Source organism: Phaseolus vulgaris, chromosome 3 (genome assembly GCF_000499845.2).
Source record: "Phaseolus vulgaris cultivar G19833 chromosome 3, P. vulgaris v2.0, whole genome shotgun sequence".
In the NCBI taxonomy this organism is placed as follows: domain Eukaryota; kingdom Viridiplantae; phylum Streptophyta; class Magnoliopsida; order Fabales; family Fabaceae; genus Phaseolus; species Phaseolus vulgaris.
This window is the reverse complement of record NC_023757.2, coordinates 49,061,354-49,083,515: the sequence shown is the minus strand read 5'-3', so window position 1 is coordinate 49,083,515 and position 22,162 is coordinate 49,061,354. Positions and strand designations below refer to the sequence as shown.

The 22,162-nt window shown below is 32.1% G+C and overlaps 3 protein-coding genes across 3 annotated transcripts; 1 reads left to right on the top strand and 2 right to left on the bottom strand.

Annotated features, from left to right (window-relative positions):
* Positions 1-275: 275 nt before the first annotated feature.
* LOC137805968 (homeobox-leucine zipper protein ATHB-40-like) lies at positions 276-2,057 on the bottom strand. The gene is made up of 3 exons (XM_068605844.1): positions 1,895-2,057; positions 1,519-1,811; positions 276-596 (listed from the first exon to the last, which is right to left on the bottom strand). Exons 1-3 carry the CDS (start codon positions 1,980-1,982, stop codon positions 387-389), a joined length of 591 nt encoding a protein of 196 aa, XP_068461945.1. The 5' UTR covers positions 1,983-2,057; the 3' UTR covers positions 276-386.
* Positions 2,058-8,989: 6,932 nt separating this feature from the next.
* LOC137805693 (uncharacterized) lies at positions 8,990-9,484 on the top strand. The gene has a single exon (XM_068605632.1). The coding sequence runs from the start codon at positions 8,990-8,992 to the stop codon at positions 9,482-9,484; it is 495 nt and encodes a 164-aa protein (XP_068461733.1).
* A 6,377-nt stretch (positions 9,485-15,861) lies between these two features.
* On the bottom strand, positions 15,862-19,431 carry LOC137805692 (uncharacterized). Its single transcript, XM_068605630.1, has one exon. The coding sequence runs from the start codon at positions 19,429-19,431 to the stop codon at positions 15,862-15,864; it is 3,570 nt and encodes a 1,189-aa protein (XP_068461731.1).
* Between the last annotated feature and the right edge of the window lie 2,731 nt (positions 19,432-22,162).

Below are 22,162 nucleotides of genomic sequence, written 5' to 3'. Positions count from 1 at the left end.
TCAATTAGTTTTTAAGAGACTAATTTAGAATCTAAAATATTAATAGTTAAAAATTTAGTAACTAATGGTTAAATTATAATTTAAAAACTAATTTATAAATTTTTATTAATAATATAAACGAATTTAGATATCATTAATTTTTTTAGTCTATAAAATAATTTCTGATTTAATATAATAGTAATCAATTATTTTCTTCTCTACTATTAACATATATGCCCTTTCCAAATCATAGTTAGACATGTGCACAATATCTTGCAAGCTACCGGATGAAACAATTTACATGAGATAAGTGAAATTATTTTTACAAAATGATAATTCAAATTATGTACAAAATGATTATTGAAACTATTGACAAAATGGTAATATTAAGGTTGTTGAGGTTGACATTAGAAATTAATCCACTCCATTCCACTGATGTAATGAGTCTCCGGAATGTAAAAGACATCAGCATAATCATAGTCTTCCTCCCTAAACTCTCCAAGAAATGGTGGGTTCACAGCTTCCAGTAAGTGTTTGGTTGAAGCTCTTTCACCACGCTCTTGTAGCTGCTGAATCTCCTTCTTTGCTTCCAAAAGCTGCTCCTCCAGATTCAACACCTATATTTGAATTATCACATTACTTTTCTTATCTTGTTGTGATGTCCTGATATGGAAAAGCTTAATCTCCTACCAACATCATAGTTGGATCATATTCCATAAAGTTTTTGTTTTGTTTTTTTCATCAAGATGCAGTGTATTTGAGCACGTCACGTGGCTCTTATAAGTGCGCATTAAGCATTGCCCAATCTCAGCTCACAAAATATTGTACGTACTTAATCCAAGGCCGAAAGACACTGGCTTTTATTGTACACTAAGGATGCCTTTTGGTGTTTCATGTCAAATCATTTCTCAATGTCTTCTTCTAAAATACTCTCCATTTAATTTCTTTAGAGTAGTGTTTTCCAGTATAATTTTACACAAAATTTTATTTTATTTTGTGGAATTAATATTTTTAATAAAAATATGTGATTGTTCTAGTGTGATGATTGGGGTCTAGAGAAGCTATTAAGAGGATTCTTTTATCTCTTTCTATCGATCGATCGTCTGTCCTTTAAATCCCTTCTTTCCTGGTTTTGACTCTCAGTTAGACTCGAAGATACCTGCAGAAGACACTCCGATGCTCAAGTCAGTAAAAACGTTCGGTATTTGATTCTCATAACACTGTATATGATGACGTACCCGATTATTGGAATATGTACTATTTATATTACCTTTGGTGAACTTTTCTTATTGGATAATGTTAAAAAGTTGGACTATGATTAGAACTGCATTGCTTAACTCCTAATCATGAATTAACTTCGTTAATCTTAATTGAACGTAATTGAACTTTAACTATCGGTCGACTCACTGAGGCGTGACATCATTCCTACTACGATCCATGTAGTGATAAATAAAAATGATTATATACTCCTATTATTTGAACTCTTTAACTTATGGTATGATCTATAGTATTGAAAAGCTATATAGTAATGTTACTTACCCGAGTCTGAAGGTGGCATTTCTGGAGAAGGGTGGTTTCATGAAGATTCTTAAGATTGGAGTACTCTTCCTCCAACTTTTTAGTCTTCCAACGAAAACGTCGATTTTGAAACCATACCGCAACTTGTCGAGGGTCCATACCAAGCTCAAATGCGAGTTGGTCTTTCCTTTCAGATTGAAGTTTATGTTGAATGCAGAAATTTTTCTCAAGAAGATTAACTTGCTCAGCACTGAGCTTTCTCTTCTTGGTGGAGCCCATAACTCCATTTTTGTTTCTCTTGCGTCTTGGCTTGGCTTCGTGAGCAAATTAATCCAATATCATATAATGAATATATATTAGAAAAATGTGAAGCGTTGTAATATGAATGAATAGATACCTTGTTGAGGAGGAGTTAGTTGAGTGAATGCAGTAGGATATTGGTGAGAGAAGAGCCTCATATGGGCTTCAACAGCTCGATGATTCATGATCTCAAAGATGAGTGAGAGATCTTCTTCTTCAAACACTTAAATGTCTACTGAGACACAACAAACAATCCAAGATAACCTTCTATTTATAACCAAATCAAAACCACCTTCTTCCAAATTGCTCCCAACTTCAGTTAAAATTGCAAGTCGGTGCCATTGTACGTTTTTTTTTTCTTATTTATTAAATTCTAAAAAATTGTATTTGTACAATTTCTTGTATAACTAAAATAAAAAGTTAATAATGGGAAACATGTAATTAGATGGCTCGTGTAAAAGAGACAAATTAACTGTGAAAAAAAAAATATGGTATGTACATTATCATTCTTTAATATCAATTATCACAGAAAAGGACAAGTAGGACTAGTTGAGATTGTTTGGATTGAAAGGGAGAGTTAAAAATATATAAAAGAGTGAGAATTATTTTGATTTATGTTATAAAAATAAATAAATCATAATATTTTTCATTTAATTTTAATAAAAATGAATATAAATTAAGAACGATAGATAATTATTAATTGTGAATTAATTAGTTTATAAAATTAAAATAATATTTAAGTTTATTTGGTTAATAACGTTTCATGAATTTAAAGAATAATTAAATTTTTAATATAATTTTATATGAATTTAATTTATTTTATTAGTAAAATAATTAAAATCATTAATATAAAATTAATATTTAATTTATTTATAACATGAAAATTTCATGTAATAAAAAGTTGTTGAATTTTTTTATCACCGTGTTTTGGTTTGGATGAGACGAGGAATACAAGAAGAAAAAATATTTTTAAAATATTGAAATTTATAGAAACGGTTAATATTTATAAGTTGAAAATTTCAAGTAATAAAAAGTTATTGATTTTTTTTATTACGTGTTTTGGTTCGGATGAGACGAAGAATAAAAGAAGAAAAATATATTAAAAACTGAGATTGTTTGAATTAAAAGAAAATAAAAAAAAATTAAATGATATAAGTGAAAAGTTTAAGTTGATTTGATTAATTTAATAAATTAAATTTTTTCATTGGTTATTTTTATTTTTTTTATCCATAAAGAATAATTGGCTGTTTTTATTATTATAGTATAAAGTATATACTAATAAAATATTTACATTATATTTATTAAAATATTTTTTTACTGTAATGAATGTAAAGGTTCAAAATTATTATAAATATCATTTATTATAATTTCAATAGAATTGATTATACTATAAATATTGTATTGTTGGGTTATGCTAAAAGCATATTCGTATTTCTCGGTAAATCCTAGCTACAAAACATAATAAAATTAATGATAAATATCCTACATAGTTTTACTTTTATTTTTCACACTTTCTTCTCTTTTTAATATTTATATATATAATTAGAGAGGCAAGAGGCATTGCAGTGTGTTGGACAGTAGGAGGCACCAAAGTACCAATAAATAATTATGAATCTCACTCAACTTGTTTCCTTGTGATTTAATAATTTTGAAATGGAATGAAGAGAACATGGATAAATATTGCAAGATAAACTAATCGATAATGCTGGGCGTGTTTGTATGGAAGTGGTAACAATATCTCTGTTCTTTCTCAAATAAGTAATTCATAAAGAAAGATATTATCATGTATAATGCAACAAAACCACCCATAACCATATTTCTTTTTTTTACATGTGTCATGGTGTTGGGATCCCAATGATAAACAACCAAGTGCAATTAGCCTTTGGGTTTTTTATATTTAAGAATTTGTATGCATATAATTTCTTTAAACAACTAAGAGAATGGGACAAGGATAAAAAAAAAACTTTGGTAAGCGTTTTAAGGTATATATCACTACAAGAAAAATATAAATCCTAGCGTGATATCTAATTAGCAATCAAAGTTTTTTCTATTAATTATTTAGATTCTAAATTTGGCAGAAAAACTTTGGTGGCTAATTAAACACCAATTTAAAAACCATTTAACAATAATATAAACTAATTTAGAAACCAACATTTTTCTAATCTCTAAAATGATCTCTAATTTAGTCACTATAACAACTAAATATTTTTTATATTTAAAAATTGGTTTTTATTTCATAATTTTCTTATAGTGTATATTATACAAAATAAAGTAAAAAGAATTTTTTTAGAAGGATTATATAAAATAAAGTAAAAAGAATTTTTTTAGAAGGATTTTCTTTTAAAGCTTTTCAAATTTTTAGAGAAGGTAATTCGAGTATTGATAAGTTTATTAACTTAAATTTTTTTTATAGACATAATTTTCTATTGTACAATATAATAGACTACCTTATAGTTGAATTTTAGATTTTTTTTCATATAGATTATTTATGTTTTGTTTTATTTAATTGTTATTTTTTATATAAATTTTAGCTCAATTTTATATACTTATTTTTATATTTTTTCTTTTTTTATATAATGACAAATAATTATTGAAACTGCATTATTATCAGTTTAGCTAATGTGAGGTTTTGTAATGATACATAGCATGAATTTTTTTAAGAAAAAAAGTAAGAAAGAATTGGAGAGATAAGAAAATGAGAAGATGATGGGAAAGTAGTTAATTAAGAAAGAAGTAAAGAAAATAAAAGGGAGAGATGGTGGATCCAACACAAAGTTTATTCTCCTCAACGCATTTGGAAAGAAAGCAGAAGAGGGTAGAGAGCTTTGTTTTTTGTGTTCCAGACCTTTATTTCAGCAAACGCAACATGGACAACATGTGCTAGACTACTACCAGACAAGTGCCAACACGTGATAAAGCTAAGGTTGTCTTTTTTATGTTCAGATATAACCATAATAACAATAATAATAATAATTTCGTGTTCTTTTAAGAGATCTAGTTATTTACTTAACTTTTTCAGTGTTCTTTTTGTCTACGGTGGAAAGATAAATTTTTTTCTTCCATTTTCTTATATGGGTTAGCTTGAAATTTTCTGAATTTTGTTTTCATTTTATTTTCGTTTTCAAGGAAAGTTTATACACTTTTCTCTGGTCTTGAACCTAATTTTGTGGAGAAAGTTTATTATTGTTGACTTAGGGAACTACTACGTATTCCTTCAACTGGGAAGGTACGTCAGGTTACAACTCAAGTAATAAATAAATTAAAACTAAAAGTTAATATGTAAGTAAATAATCAAAATAAAATTATTACCTTTAATTTGAAATGGTAGTATATTATAGAGGATGGAGTGATAATATGCATAAAGTTTCACGTATTGGAAAACTTTACCAGTATTACAATAATGGAGCTTGCGCACTTACCTGTTTAATATTTGTAAACAAAGATACAACAAAAAGATTATGTTATATTATAAAGATAATAACAAAATCTACAATACAATTTCCACGGAACTAATAATAACAATAATAATAATAATAATAATAATAATAATAAATCTCATAAAAGATTAACGACCTGAAAGAAATAAAATTATCATCATTATATAAGTAAAATAAAAAACTTAAAAAGACACAGATTACACATATTCTTTACTACTATAATTTTATATAATAACTTCGTCACTCCATTGAAAAAAATTAATAAACACAGATTACACATTCTTTATTATTATAAATTTTGGATTTTTTAAATTTTAGAAACATCCTTAAGTTCAATATTAATTACTTAACTTCCAAATTTTATTCCAAAAGGTTCTTTTGTTAGTTTGACTTGATTTTTTCGTGACAATTTTACAACATATCATTATATTGTAGTGATATTTTTCTGAAAATACCGTTTTGTTTCTAGATTAAATTTAGTGAACTATAGTGAAATATAAAATTCGCAATTCCTTCAAATCTAATTTATATAAAAGATTTATGATTAAAAAAAGTAATCATGAAATTAATATAATTAGGTTATAATTACAACTAATGTATTTTAACTTAAAAAATATATTTTCTTCCAATCTAACCTGGTATTATATCTAAATATACTTCTAGTCTTTATACTTTCACCAAAAAGTTCAATTTTACTTCTTCTTAACATTTAGTTGTACATTTAATCTTTCCAATTTCTAAAATTATTTTTTTTAGTTCATTAATCTATATCTAATCACTAATGTTAACATACTTATCAAGATAACAAGTGATAAAACTTGTTAAACATTATTATTAATATATTATGTGAATATGTAATTAACATTTATTATTGGCAGACACCTGATATTTTAGCTAGCAATTTGATAACAAATTAACAATATATCGAAATTATTTAGTTTTAAAAATTAAAAGATTAAATTTATATTTAAATTTAAATTTTTATAAACATCAACATTTCATATTTATAAAACTACAAGAGGGGGATTTAAACCTAACACTACAAGAAAATCATGAAATAGAAAAGAAAATCATGAAATAAAAACCAATGTTTAGATACCAAAATAATTAGTTACAATAGTAACTAAATTAGAGACCATTTTAGAAACTAAAAACAATTTTGGTTTCTAAATGAGTTTCTATAATTGTTAAATAGTTTCTAAAATGGTATCTAATTAGCAACCAATGTTTTAACTATCAATTATTTAGTTTCTAAATTTGGTAACAAAAACTTTGGTTGCTAATTATATACCAATTTAGAAACTATTTAATAATAATATAAATTAATTTAGAAACCAATTTTTTTTTAGTTTTTAAAATGTTCTCTAATTTAGTTACTATTACAACTAATTATTTTGGTATCTAAAAATTGGTTTCTATTTCACGATTTTCTTGTAGTGTAAACTTTATTAACATAACTCCTTCATGGTCCAAAGACACCAAAATGCAACCAATCTTCAAATTTTCATTGTGTCAATTTTGTGTCTTAAGAAAAAGGATAAATACTTGGGTATTTTTTTCATAAATACTTTAAAAAAAAAGTTAAAAAATGGTATAAGGTGTGGCCACAATCTAGTCAACCTTTTATAGAATATTTGAAATTGTGAATGCTGGACAAGAAATGAAAACATGTCTCCTTTGTCGGTTCTCCTTTGTGTAAGTGTTCTCAATGACTATCCTAACATGTTGTGATGTGGGTGAACTACTTACTAGCTTAAAGCTATAGCTAGATAGTGGAATTGAACTGAACTTGCGAGAAATGTGGAAAGTTCTCATATTCTCTTCTTTTTCAATATCCATAATAACCTTTTTTCATAATCCACTTTTTGAGGTTCTAATTAAGCTCTTATAAATTCTTCGAATAATGCAAGGATCCAATTAGCTTATCTTTCAAGTTCCCCACTGTGTGTAGTTTTTGGAGGCTTGTTAGTACTACTCTATTCATCACCTTTCTATCCATTAGCCCAAAGAATAAAACAAAATGCTCTTTAAAGTACTCAATTTCAGAGCTTTGCAATGTTTCTTGAGAGATTTTTCTTGTGTTCTTAGTATTCAATTTTAAATATTTCATCTATTAATATAAATTTCCAAACTTTACATTGGCTGCTTTACTATTTTTTTATCAAGGTTAAATGTCTTTAATTTCAATAAAACTATTTTCTTTTGATTTTGGTTCTTATATTTTTTATTCTTATAAAATTTAAAAAAAATTCCAGTTTCTACAAAAAATAGTGAATCTTTCTTTTTTTCACTATAAAAAATGAATCCATCTAAAATATGAAATACAGATTTTCATCCTTAAATTTTTTTTGAAAATGGATAAATAATATTTATTTTAAGGATTTAAAAAAGAATTTGGGCATTATATATTATTTGATATTATGATATAGACACTAACATACATGTTACTTGGGACAATTATTTAACTTTTTGCTTAACACATTAGCAATTAACGGGTCTCACATTATTAAGGTCAAAGCAAAAAAATAATTTTTTTTTATTGAAAAAAATAATATATTTTATAAAACTAAAATTTGAAATTATTAAGCTAAAAATAAACACACAATGCTCTTTATAGTCTTAATTTTTTTGCTTAAATTTGAATTTTTTTTCACAGAGACTCGGTCTATTTTAAAAAATTAACCATTGTCCTAAAGACATGATTAAAAAGTGTTACTTTTAGACAAAATAATAGTAAAATTAATTTGAAATGGGGGCCTTTCTTGATTAAAATCTAATAAAAAGTATAAAGTTAGAGAGAGTGGTGAAGTAATAAATTTAAAATTTGAAACAAATTTAAGCAACAATGAAAATGTGTTGCAAAAAGTGTTTTATGAATAAAGAAAATAGTGTTTTGTAATATAAAGTAAAAAGTTTTGGACAGGGAATTGAGAGGCAGAGAGTGTGGTAATGGCTATATAGGTGAAATCTAAAGATATGTCTCTCGTGAAGTTGCATTCACAACTTATTCTATCCAAAAATCCCCACGCGTAAGCTTCTTATTCATTCATACCCTATTGCGTGTTCATCTGTGAGAACCCTTCAACTTTTGAAATAGTATATTTTATATTGTTATAACTTTTGTAGGTTGAGGTATCTCTAGTTCTAAAGATATTATTTGGTTAACTACAAGGTCATTAATGGTAGTGGTATGTCTTCCAAAGTACGTTAAGTAGCATCGTTAGATTAATCATTATATTGTATAAGAATTTTTAAACTTTGTAACGATATTGTTCTTAAAAAAATATTTTGATAATAGATTAAGATAAAAATATGTATTTATACTTATCTTGATCCCAATTATTAAATGATGTGAAATTATACTGAAGATATTGAAAAGTATGATTTTTAAAACTAATCATTCAAAGACTGAGGAGGATGATTTCATCCTTTTTTATTTTTTTTTCTTTTCGAAACATACTAGAATGATCTCTTGGTGTGTACAAAGATTATTAAAAAAATTCTATTTTGTGTGAAATTAAGGACATGTGTTAGGTTAGTATCGGATTGAATGTTATATTATCCAAAAAGAACTAACTTTACATAGTTGTTATGCACAATAAAAAAAAATAAAAATATATATATATATATATATATAATTACCACTAACTTTTAGAATAAAATTATACAACATAAATGTTAACAAAAAACAATTTTATTAATACTCGGATAAAAACTAAAATACCATTGCTAGAATATACCCATATGTTTAGATCATGCTTTCTAAGATTGTTGGATTTGGAAGGCTGGGATTCAAAACTTTTACGGTTAACTCAGCCTATGTTCAAGTTAGGAAGGATACAGTTGGGGAGGTCCCTCCAGTTTACAGTAAGTTGTGGAGGTGCAAAGCCTTGCCTTCTGCTTTGTTCACAGCTTGGATGGTGATAGAGAATAAGGTTGCTACTAGGGTAAATCTGGAAAGACGCGGGGTGGTGATTGAGAATCCTTTGTGTTGTCTATGTGGGATGGTGGAAGAGTCGTCCAGTCATCTGTTTTCCGCCTGCGATTTCGCTTGGCGTGTTTGGTGTCTTTGTTTTAAGTGGCTAGGCGTATCCTTCGTTATTCATAAGGATCCTTTGGCAAACTTTCTACAGTTCAGGTTAAGTCAGGCTTCAGATTCGGTTAATGACGTTTGGGGTGCAATTTGGGTTGGAGTTGTGAGTGGTATTTGGAATCATAGGAATTGTGTGTCCTTTGATAGGGGGTGGTAGATGTGCTCGAAGTATTCGCCTTGGTACAGGTAAAGGTTTGATCATAGATTTACGCAAAGTCTCATTGTGCTTCCTTCGGGTACTCTAATTGGGTTTTGAACCCAGTGGATTGTATGAGGATGATAATTTAATGTTTTCCTATAGTTAGTTTGGTTGTTCCTTAGATATTCAGGTAGGTGTTTCGTGGTAGGAGTATGGTAAGGTGTTTTGCTCTTTATGTATAAGGGTTGAACCACCCCTGAGGTGGTTCCCATTTATTTATTTTTTATTGTCGATAAAAAAAAAATTATAAAGTTCAGTTTAAAATTAAAATAATTTTTTAATATATAAAAATACTATCATTTACTATGCATTAAGTCTCACATCTTTATGAATGTTGAAGTTATAGAAATTATTGAACTCATATTAAAATTTAATATAACAAGTTTAACTAAATTTTGACAAATAAAAAAATAAACATAAACAATTGGTGGAGAACATATGCAAGGAGTCAAAGGTAGAATGATAATAAGTTTTGTTTGTTCTTTTGTATATTAATTAATAAATATCTGAATAAATAAGAAATATATTACATTATACGGTTTTCTATAAGTTGATTTTCAATTCTCAAATCATCAATGAAATCAAACGGTATGGTTTGGGGAAAAAATAAAATCAAACATGATTCGATAAATTTTGGTTTTTCATAATTTATAATTTTCCACTTAAAGTTTAAATTGATTTCATTTATTTTGAAATACTTTAACTCTACCTCTCACTTTTTCTATATATAATACAAACATTTATTAAATTTAAATACTTATTATTACAAAGTCAACTTTAAACCTAACTCAATCCCAATCAATTTCATAAAACCGGCTCATGAGATGAGATTTGCAACCACTTATATATAATGAAATATTTTCATCTCTGGTCGATGTGGCATCTCCTTTATATCTAGTTGATGTGTGGAATCTCAAACACACATGTTCTTACAACAAGGACCAAGAACACTTGAAATGGGTTAATCAAGACTAATCCTTCAATCTTGGGCTGAATACTATCTTGGGCCGGGTACTCCTTGATGGAAACTCTTTGCTTCTCCTCTCGGCTGGTGCTCTCGGCTTCTCCTCTCGGCTGGTGCCCTCGGCTTCTCCTCTCGGCTGGTGCTCTCGGCTTCTCCTCACAACAGGTGGGGGGTACCTGCAAGTCGCTCCGATGCCAAAGTCAGAAAAGGTTTTACGTTCATCAGATAAAATCACTCTTACCTCTTTCTATCTCTGAACTCCTATTTATAGAGTTTCTTTAATGGGCTTTCCTTTTACTCTTGGGCTTTCTTTCTGCACCTTTTTTTATTATTTGTGCACCCCTCTTGCAAGTTTTTATCTAATTGGGCTTTTACAACTTTTATATTTGTTTTATTCTTGTCTTTATTGCTTTCGGTCAAAACCTCTCGGTTTTAACTTAATCATCTTAATTGTTATACTATGTAGTTCTCGGCATGAACCTCTCGGTTTTACCCCTATCAGTACACTAGCCCCCCAAGACAGAAATATTTTAAGGTCTTGTAAAATATTCATGTCTTAATAAATTATAGTATATTTGACATTTGATTTGATATTGAATGCCTCGGTTTTTGTGCCTTAACTTGCTGAGTTAAAGTTGATTTGACGTGAACTTCTTGTTGCAACCGTTAGATTATACCTTTTTGAACGGTTTCAGATTGCTTGCAACGTTTCAAATTCTAGGGTGTAACTTTGGGTTATAAATAGGGTCTTCTTCTAAATTTTTACGAATGTGTTTCGTTGTGTATTGAGAAAAGCAGCTTTCTTTCAATCTGTAACCAGTTCGTGCAAAGGTAATGTCTCTTTCAAGTTTTTCTGCTTCTGATGATTTTTCAAGCGCGGGTGGTGAATCAACTGGGCGAGTGGTGCGAGAAGAGGATCGCCAAGACTCGAAGTCTTCATCTGCTACCCCTTCTTGTATGAATGATTCAAGTGGAGCACTGGCTGTTGATGCTCCTCAAGAATTCGGCATTGTATTGCCTCAGAGAAATCTTCGTCCAGGTTACCAATGGGTTAATCCTAAAGTCCGAGAGTATTTGTCCAAATATCGTTCTGCTATCGAACTTCGTAGTTTCCTTTCCCATTCCCAAATTTATTATTCTGACATTGAAAATGATATTATTTCTTTTCGGCGTGTTGGAGATGCCGACAATGTTTGTCATGGTCGAGAGGGTGATAGTCATGAGTTTTTTTTATTTTTATGCTTGCTATTTTAGAGATCTTCATATTCGGTTGCCTTTGAACAACTTTCAAATAGGTGTCCTTAAGTTCCTTAATGTCGCGCCTACTCAGCTTCATCCGAATGGTTGGGCTGCGATGCAAGCATTTAGTATTTTGTGTAAATTATTGTCGCTTTCTCCTAGTCCTGCTTCCTTCTTGTATTATTATAGCTCTCGGCCTGGGAAGCGGCCAGGGTGGTTATCCCTTATTAGTAAATCCAATGTTTGTTTTCTTAAACCTTTTACATCGTCATATAAAGATTTTAAGGGCAGTTTTTTTAAGATTCTAATAGAGCCTGTAGGAAGAGAGTATTTTTTTGATGGAGATTCTCCAAGGTTCCCCCTGTATTGGACAAAAGATCCTGTGAAGTTTAACTCTATTTCATTTCATTCAATGGGTGTTGCCGATCGTCATGTTATTGAGGTTTTTAGTCGGCTCTCGTACCAGGTTCCCACTCGCGCCTTGCTACAACTGTATACTTCACCAAATCCTCGAGAAAATCTGATTGGTACGTGGTTGTTCCACATTTTTGCTCTTTTTAGGATAAAACTTTTAACTTAGCTAAATGTTTTATTGATTTTCAGCTTTGATGGCGAGCACTAATCCGAAAGCTCGCTCGTATTTTTCGAAATTGCTGAACAAGGTGGGTGATGTAACTCCCTGTCGTGAAAATGTGGTGAACCCTGTGGTGGAAGAAGTCGTGGAACCTATTGTGAATGTGGAAGCAGTTGATCCGGTAAGCCATGTTGAGGCTGCTGGTCCTTCAAAGAAATCAAAAAAGCGTGATAGGAATAGCAAGATGTCGCATTCGTCTTCTCGGCGCCATCGTCAGAGTGAACATGTTTCTTCCGAACCTCTCTCGGAAATGATATTTAGTGCTACAACGAAGTATGCGAAGTTTGTTCAGACATCTTTTGGTGAATCGTCTTATAACATGCTGAAGACTATGGATGCTGCTTCTTTGGCAGATTCTGTTATTGAATTGTCAAGCAGAAATCTTTTGATTGGAAAGATGTTGAAGGAGAAGAATGGGAACTGTGTGGCGTTATCTGAGTTTGACAAATTGAAGAATGATTTTGCTGAGTATAAAGAAAAAATGAGCTCTTTATCGGTGCAGTTAGAAGAGATTAAAAAGCAGAAAATGGAATGAGAAGTTGAAATAGAAGGTCTTGAGAAGAAAATTTCTGATTTGGAGAACGAGAACTTTAAATTTGTTGAAGAGAATGTTCGACTGTGTAAAGAAAATCAAGGTTTGAATGATAAGGTATCGGTTTTATCTTCTGCAAATGATTCCGACAAAAACACCATCAAAGCTATGGATGAGGAGATACATCAGCTGAGGACCAATGTTTTTGAGGCCGAAAGCTTTATCTTTGAACAACATAAGCTGGGCTTCGAAAAGGCTCTTCAACAAGCAAAATATTTCTATAAGATTCCTATTGATGAAGGGAATTTTGATGTTAAAAAGGATTTTTATAATGGTGAACTAATTCCTGCGAATGAAATTCCGGATAATGATGCCGAAGATATCAATATCGAAAACTAGGCAGATGTAGATGTTTAATGTTTTGTTTATAGTGCCTTAGTTTATATGAGGAGGCTGTTTTGGTGTTGAAATGTCGAACGTATATATGGAAGTTTTGAATCCTTTTTGTAATGTCTCCATGGAATCTTATCAGAAACTAACAAATATTATTCCTTAAGTTATTTGTTATTTACTTGGTATTATTTGTTGATTCCTTCGTTCGGCTCTGTGCTAAATGTTTAGAACTTATCGATTTGGTCTTCTCGGTTGTATGATAAACCTTTTGGTCGAACGATGTGAGGATTGTACTTTGAACTATTTTAGTTAAACGCTGTTAAATGTTTAATTTAGAAACGTGACGAGTATTATTTGGTTTTTATTATTAACCATTTAAGGTTTATTTTTCGGTTTTGTATTGCCTTGGTATTGTTGCTACTTTTCGGTTTGTATTACTTTTAAAGTAACCAAAAACGTAGACGTGCGTGGATAGATGTAACTTTTGCCTTTAGTTGCCAACGTTTGAGTGAAAACGCCATGAACCTCTCGGTTTTACCTCTATTGCTTGGAGATGTCTTGTGAACCAATTGAAAAAAAAGAATCGAAGACCACCTTTTTCGGGAGGGATTTCACCTGGAGTGAAAGCATCCAAGACCGAAAAGAATTATGTCTAATTTTGTCGGGAGGGATTTCACCAGGGATTTCACCTGAAGTGAAATCATCCAAGCCCAAAAAGAATGGTGTAAATTTTTTTTTTTTTTTTTTTTTTTCGGGAGGGATTTCACCTGAAGTGAAAAGCGTCCAAGACCGAAAAGAAAAGCATGAGTCTAATAAGATGATGTTACTGGATAATTCTTCTTGATTAGATAATCGATATGTATACAAGTTTCTGGCTTACATCTGTTTCAACTAAAATAAAACTTTAAGTGACTCGCATTCCATGTATTCGGTATCACTTTTTCTTCTAGAGTTTCTAATCTATAAGCTCCGTTGTGTAAGTTTTCCATTATCCTGAATGGTCCTTCCCAGTTGGCTGCCAACTTTCCATGTCGTGGATCTTTTCGAGCATCAGTACGCATTCTCCAGACCAAATCTCCTTCCTTAAAATCCCTGAACTTTACTTTCGCATTAAACCTTTTCATTGCTCTTCTTTTTACTGTTGCTTCCTTTATTTTTGCTCGTTCTCTGAGTTCTTCAATAAGATCAAGGTCAGTTTTTAAGCATTCATTATTGATATTCCAATCTTCCATTTGCCTTCGTAATGTTGGTTCGGTAACTTCTACTGGTAACATTGCATCTGTTCCGTATGTAAGATTGAATGGTGTTTCTCCTGTTGATTTTTGTGGTGTGCATCTGTATGCCCATAATATTTCTGGCAACTTCTCAGCCCATAGTCCTTTAGCACTTCCTAACCTCTTCTTTAACTGTCCGAGAATAACTTTGTTCGCGGCTTCAGCTTGTCCATTTGTTTGTGGGTGCTCAACTGACGTGCTTGTTGCTTTGATCCCCAAATCTGCATAAAATTCCATAAGTTTTTTGTCAATGAATTGTCTGCCATTGTCAGTTATAATGGTGTGCGGGATTTCGAATCGACATATTATATTTTTCCATACAAACGATTGGACCTGTTGGGCTGTTATCTTAGTTAACGCTTCTGCTTCTATCCACTTTGTAAAGTAGTCGACAGCTACTATCATGAACTTAGTTTGTCCTCGTCCAAGTGGGAATGGTCCAAGTATATCCATTCCCCATTTTGCAAATGGCCATGGGGAAACGATTTCGTGCAACTCTTGTGCTGGTATGTGATTTAGACTTCCAAATTCTTGACATTTTTTGCATGCCTTGACATAAAATTCACAATCTTCTCGGATTGTCGGCCAATAGTAACCGGCTCTACAAACCTTTGTTGCCATTGTTCGAGCTCCGCAATGTAGCCCACAAATTCCTTCATGAAGCTCTTTAATTACATATTCAGCTTGTTCATTTGAAAGACATTTTAACAAAGGCACACAGTATCCTCTTTTGTATAATTCTTCACCAATCAACACAAAACTAGCTGCTTTCTTTGCCATTCTTGCATCCGGTTCAACACCTTGTTCTTGGCTCTTTATTACTTCTATGTAAGTCTTCATCCATTCATCTTTTGAGGTTGCAATGTTCAAGCATTCTTCCACACTCACTGTTGGCTGACTAAGAGTTTGCTGTATGATGGAGTTGTGTTGGCCCTATCGTTGTTGACTTGCTAACTTGGATAATGAGTCTGCTTTCATGTTTAGTTCTCTTGGAATATATTTCATTTCGGCCTTATTAAAACATTGCATAATATTTAACACTTTATGACAATATTTCATCAGTAATGGATCTTTTACCTGATACTGTCCCTGCACCTGTCCCACCGAAAGTTGAGAGTCACTTTTGCAAATGACGTCTTCAACTCCCATGTCTCTGGCTAATAGTAACCCTGCAACAAGAGCTTCATATTCGGCTTGGTTGTTGGATGTTCTGAACTCAAATCTTAGCGCCATCTCCACCTGGAAGTTGTCTGGTCCTTCAAGCACTATTCCTGCTCCGCTGCCTCTTTTGCTTGATGCTCAATCTACATACAATGTCCAGTGCTCCTGCTGTGTTTCTGTCGGCATTTGAATAATGAAATCCGCAAGGGATTGGGCTTTGATAGGTCCTCTTGGCTCGTACTTGATTCCATATTCTGATAGCTCCATCGTCCACGTCACCATCCTACCTGCAAGTTCGGGTTTTCTCAAAATTTTGGATATTGGGTAATCTGTTCTCACAATTATCTGATGATTCTGAAAATATGGTCGAAGACGTCTCGCAGTATACACCAGGGTTAAGGCTACTTTTTCAATTTTGGGATATCTAGTTTCGGCACTCTGTAGGGAGCTACTCACAAAATATATTGGTTTTTGCTCTGGGGTTTCTTGAATCAAGGCTGCTCCTATGGCTTCAGCTGAGGTGGCTAGGTAGACTATGATGGGTTGGGTTGACACTGGTTTAACCAAGATTGGTGGTTCGGCCACTATAGTTTTGATTTGAGAAAAGGCTTGCTCACACCGCTCATCCCACTCAAAGGTTTCAGATTTTTTTAGCAAGTTTACTATTGGTTTGGTTTTTTCGGCAAGAATTGGTAGAAATCTTGATAATGAGTTGAGTTTTCCCACTAGTCTTTGTACCTCCTTCAAATTCTTTGGGCTTCCCATCTTCATTATTGCTTCGCACTTGTCGGGGTTTGCTTCAATGCCTCTGTTTGTCAACATAAAACCTATAAATTTTCCACCTCTTACCCCAAAAACGCATTTTTCTGGATTAAGCCGAATTTCGTATTTTCTTATCTGTGCAAACACCTCCTCAAGGTCTTCCAAGTGTTTCTCTATCTCCCCTGATTTCACAACCATATCATCAACATACACCTCCATATTTTTTCCAATCTGATCCTTAAACACCTTGTCCATCAACCTTTGATATGTTGCTCCAGCATTCTTCAAACCAAAAGGCATGACTTTATAACAATAATTCGCAGTGTCTGTGGTGAAAGCCGTTTTTGGAACATCTGGCTCATACATTTGTATTTGATTATACCCTGAATAGGCATCAAGAAAGCTCATCATCTCTTGTCCAGACGCCCCATCCACTAGCCGGTCTATGTTGGGTAGTGGGTATGTATCTTTCGGGCAAGCTTTGTTTAAGTCTGTATAGTCTGTGCACATTCTCCACTTTCCATTTGGTTTTTTGACAAGCACTACATTGGATAACCATGTTGTGTATTGAGCCTCTTTTATGAAACCAGCTTGCATTAACTTCTCGGTTTCTTCTATTGCTGCTTTTCGTCTTTCTTCTCCTAACTTTCTTCTCTTTTGAGAGACCGGTCTTGCTTCTTGACATACAGACAATTTATGACAAACTACTTTCGGATCAATGCCAGGTATATCAGATGGTTTCCAAGCAAACAAATCCTTGTTGTTACGTAACACTGTGATGAATTTACTTAACAACTCTTTTGGCAAACTTCCACTTACATAAGTGCATTGCTTCTCGTCTTGACCCAATACCACAACTGTGGTCTCTTCTTTTGGCTCTATCCTTTCGTCATTTATTCTTGGGTCCAAGTCGGCCATTGCCACCATTCTTTCAGTATCATGGTTTGCTCTTAAATTCATCTTTAAGCCTGCTGCATAACACTCCCGAGCATCCTTTTGATTGACATAAACCGTTGTTATCTCACATTTTTCTGTTGGGAACTTCATAGCCAAATGCGGTGTTGAAACTATTGCTCCCAGTTTATTCAAAGAGGATCGTCCTAATAACACATTATATGATGTAGTAGCATCCACCACCAAATATCTGATTTTGATTTTTTTAGTTTTATTGCCTCTTCCAAACGTGGTCATCAAATCAATGTACCCCTTAGTGTTAACTCTTTCTCCCGAAAAGCCAATGATCTGGTCTCGGAAAGGTACTATATCTTCTTCTCTTAAATGTAATCTTTTGAAAGTATCCCAAAACAAGATATCAACTGAACTCCCCTGATCAACTAAGGTTTTCATAACAGCATATTCGGCTATTTCTACCGTTATCACCATAGGGTCATCGTGATCGGGATCAATCTCTTGAAAATCTTCATCTGTGAAAAGCATTGGTGGCAAGGTTCTTCTTTTGAAAATATGATTAATTGTTCTGATGCTTCTCCAATGTTGTTTTCTTGCTGATGAGGATTCCTTTCCTGAAAAACCTCCTGAAATTGTGTTTATAAATCCTCTGACCGGCCTACCCAGACTTCGTTCTCTACTCCGCCTTACTGACTGAGTGTTTTGATGATCCCTATCACTTCTTCTTTCTAGCCTTCCATCTCTTCTATCACTTCTTTTTTCAACTCTTTTTTCATCTCTTCTTTCAAATCTTTCAACTCTTCTCTGGCCCATTTCTCCCCCTTTCGATCCTCTCTCAGGACTTAACCTTATTCTCACATTTCCTCCTTGGACGAAGCGTTTCAACTGTCCAGCTTGAATTAATTCTTCTATTCTATCCTTCAACCCGATGCATTCTTCTGTATGATGGCCATGATTTTTATGATACTCGCAATGCTTGGTATGATCTGCTCTTTCTGGTGTTCGTGCTTTTCGTAGTGGTGGTATTATTTCTGTTGCCATAGCTTCTTGTAAAACTCTAGCTCTGTTTGCATTCAAAGGTGTGTATTGTTGGAATTTTCGGCTTCTGAATTCTTCTCGGGCTCTTCTTGCAACAGGCGGGTGTTCTTTTTCTGTCACCCTCTTCTCGCCTCCATCAACCCTTACTTGATTTCGAAACTCCCTTAATTCTTCCATTTGCATAAATTTTGATGCCCGTTGCCTTAGTTCATCCAGATTGATCGCAGGTTTCTTGCAAAGACTATCGGCAAATGGTCCCGGTTTTAATGTCGTTATCATATGATGCATGGTGACCTCTGGACTAAGATTTCGGATTCCCAAAGCAACCTTCCCAAAACGTTCCATGAACATTCTTAAAGACTCTCCTTTCTCTTGTCTTATGTTTACTAAGGCGATTGACGTTAAATGATGGGGACGACTAGTTGCAAATTGAGCACCGAACTTTTCTATCAACGTATCAAAACAATTTATACTCAAAGGTGGGAGGCGTGTAAACCAGCTCAATGCTGCCCCTTTCAGAGTTGTAGGAAATACTCTGCACATAACAGCATCATTCCATGTATACAAGCTGATTTGAGTAGTATATATTGCAATATGCTCATCAGGATCCGTACTTCCATCATATTTGTCAATGGTTAAGTTCTTCCAGTTGTCAGGCAACGGAGTATCGACTATAACATCATAAAACGGATGTTTTCTGGAAGATATTCCTGCACAAACCCCAGAGTTTTCAAGCCATCTTCTTCTGGTTTGAGAATTTTCATTATATATCCTCTCGTTCACCTGTATCCCCGGTTGGACAGTTTCGAAAGATGAATTCACAACCGTTTCCTCTTGTAACTTTCTCCTCATGTGTGCGTTTTCGGCCCTTAACATACTCAATTCTTCTTCATTATTCTTTTTTAACATTTCGAATTCTTTTTGTAATTGGACCAACATTGCCATTGGCATGTTAACATTGTCTTCCCGATCTCCACCTTGTTCTCCTCCTTGACTCATCTTGTCTTTAACCCTTCTCAATTGACCCTCGGCCCCACGGTGGGCGCCAAAATGTTCTTACAACAAGGACCAAGAACACTTGAAATGGGTTAATCAAGACTAATCCTTCAATCTTGGGCTGAATACTATCTTGGGTCGGGTACTCCTTGATGGAAACTCTTTGCTTCTCCTCTCGGCTGGTGCTCTCGGCTTCTCCTCTCGGCTGGTGCCCTCGGCTTCTCCTCTCGGCTGGTGCTCTCGGCTTCTCCTCACAACAGGTGGGGGGTACCTGCAAGTCGCTCCGATGCCAAAGTCAGAAAAGGTTTTACGTTCATCAGATAAAATCACTCTTACCTCTTTCTATCTCTGAACTCCTATTTATAGAGTTTCTTTAATGGGCTTTCCTTTTACTCTTGGGCTTTCTTTCTGCACCTTTTTTTATTATTTGTGCACCCCTCTTGCAAGTTTTTATCTAATTGGGCTTTTACAACTTTTATATTTGTTTTATTCTTGTCTTTATTGCTTTCGGTCAAAACCTCTCGGTTTTAACTTAATCATCTTAATTGTTATACTATGTAGTTCTCAGCATGAACCTCTCGGTTTTACCCCTATCAGTACAACACCCTCTCACGTCGAGAGTAACAACTTATGCGTGGGACAACATATTATGGGTGGTCTGATAATAGCCCGATAGCGAGTGACACGATAGGCTTTAAATGACTCTGATACCATTTTACAAAGTGGACTAACCTTAACTCAACCCATAAAACCGACTCATGAGATGAAATTTGCACTCACTATACAATGAAATATTCTCATCTCTAGTCGATGTGAGATCTCCAAGACTGCAACACTTATTTTATTTTTTAATTTTTTTATGATAAAAGTATTTTATTTTATTTATTAATAATTAAAAAAATAATTTTTTTTATCCCGTGCGTAATGTTAATAGTAAAGTAACAAAGTCAAGTGTTTTTGTCCAAGAAAAAAAATAAACAAAAAACAATAGCATGAATCCCATCATTATATAAAATTATTTCTTTTCTTTTTTACTCCTGTCAATTATATATATATATATATATATATATAAACCCTAAACTAAACAATAATAATTTAGAAATTAAAGAAAAGTGAAAAATAAAATAAAAAAATATTTAGTTGAAAATTAATAAAAATAGTGGGTAAATAAAAATGAAATAAAAAATAATAAGATTCACTGACTTTTTAAATCTTTCCCTTTTTTATCATTACAAACAAATCCAATTAAATTCATCACTTATATTTTTGAGTCTCTCCCTCCCATCAAAGACACAGTTAGACATGTTCTGCCTATGCAATGAATATTGCTTTTTTTTAGCAAGAAAACAAAAGAAAAAAAATATTATAACAAGTGTATATATATCAAAATAAAGTACACAACTATTATGCGCAAGAAACAATGTTTAACAAGTATCATATTTTTATTTATTTTTTATGCTTGAACATGCCCCAATGTTCTTTGTTAAACGTTTAATCCAAACTATTAAGTCTCAGTTAAATTTTGGTGGCCATGCGTGTAAATTTTAGTTAGTTACTAATTAGAAATTAATCTGACATATAGGATTTTTGAATTAATCATTAGTTATTATGCAATTACTATACATTTGATAAGAAAACAATCACTATATTCTAAAGCATTCAGGGTTAGAAAATCACTACATAAAAACAAATTTAAGTATTAAAAATAATTAATTATTATACTTACTAAATTAGATATTATTTTAAAATTTAAATAATTGGTAGCTAAAATTTAGGTAGATAGCTAATTAGATATCAATATAGACATTATTTATCAATCATATAAACTAATTTAAATACCAATAATTTTAGTAATTTTTAAAATAATATATAATTTAATTAATATAAAAATTAATTATTTTTTATTTTAAAATTAAATTTTATTTAATAATTTTCTTGTAGTAGTGATTATATTTCATTTTAGAATTGAATGGATAAATACTGCTAGTAGGCATTGTAATTGCAATTATTAAATATATACGTAGTAATGAATTAATACTTGTGTTATAACCTTGTATTTGTACATTTTCTTAGGTTTGAGCTGCGATGATGATCAATAAGGTTCTAACTTATGTTAGATATTAATGAGATTTTCTTTTTCTTAATTCTTGATTTTTTAGGTATGCATGCCTTCTTATTCTATTATCAGTCACATATTTGCATTTGTTATGCAAAGTATTGTGATGAGAGTAAGTTAGCATGATGCTTAAAATATTTTGAAAGAGTCAGTAGTAATTAAAGGCAATAGTTATAAAAGAGGTAATACATGTGTTATGGGTTAATCTTGTATTTTATATACCTTTCCTTTTGGGTTTTGATTGTAATATGATGAACAATAATGTTTTAATCCGTGTTTTAGGCAGACATATCTCCTTAGTTGGATGTTAAGTGTTATCTACCTGGTGTCTATAAGATAAGCTTCCCCTGGACAATTTCTTGAAACATTTAAGATATTCCAACATGAATGAATAAAGTTGAAATGGAAAGCAGAATTTGGATTCGCGTATAAACGAGCCTGCATTTTTTTTTAATTTGGATTCGTATATGAAAATTTACCTATTATGGTGAAAGTTCCTTTTTCTGTTCTTCACAGACCGGGTACAATGCACCACATGAAGAAAGCTAGAAAGTGAGGGAGAAGAATATATATGTCAAGGGAGTCAAAAGGAGCACTGATTAGAATGGATTTTAGTAT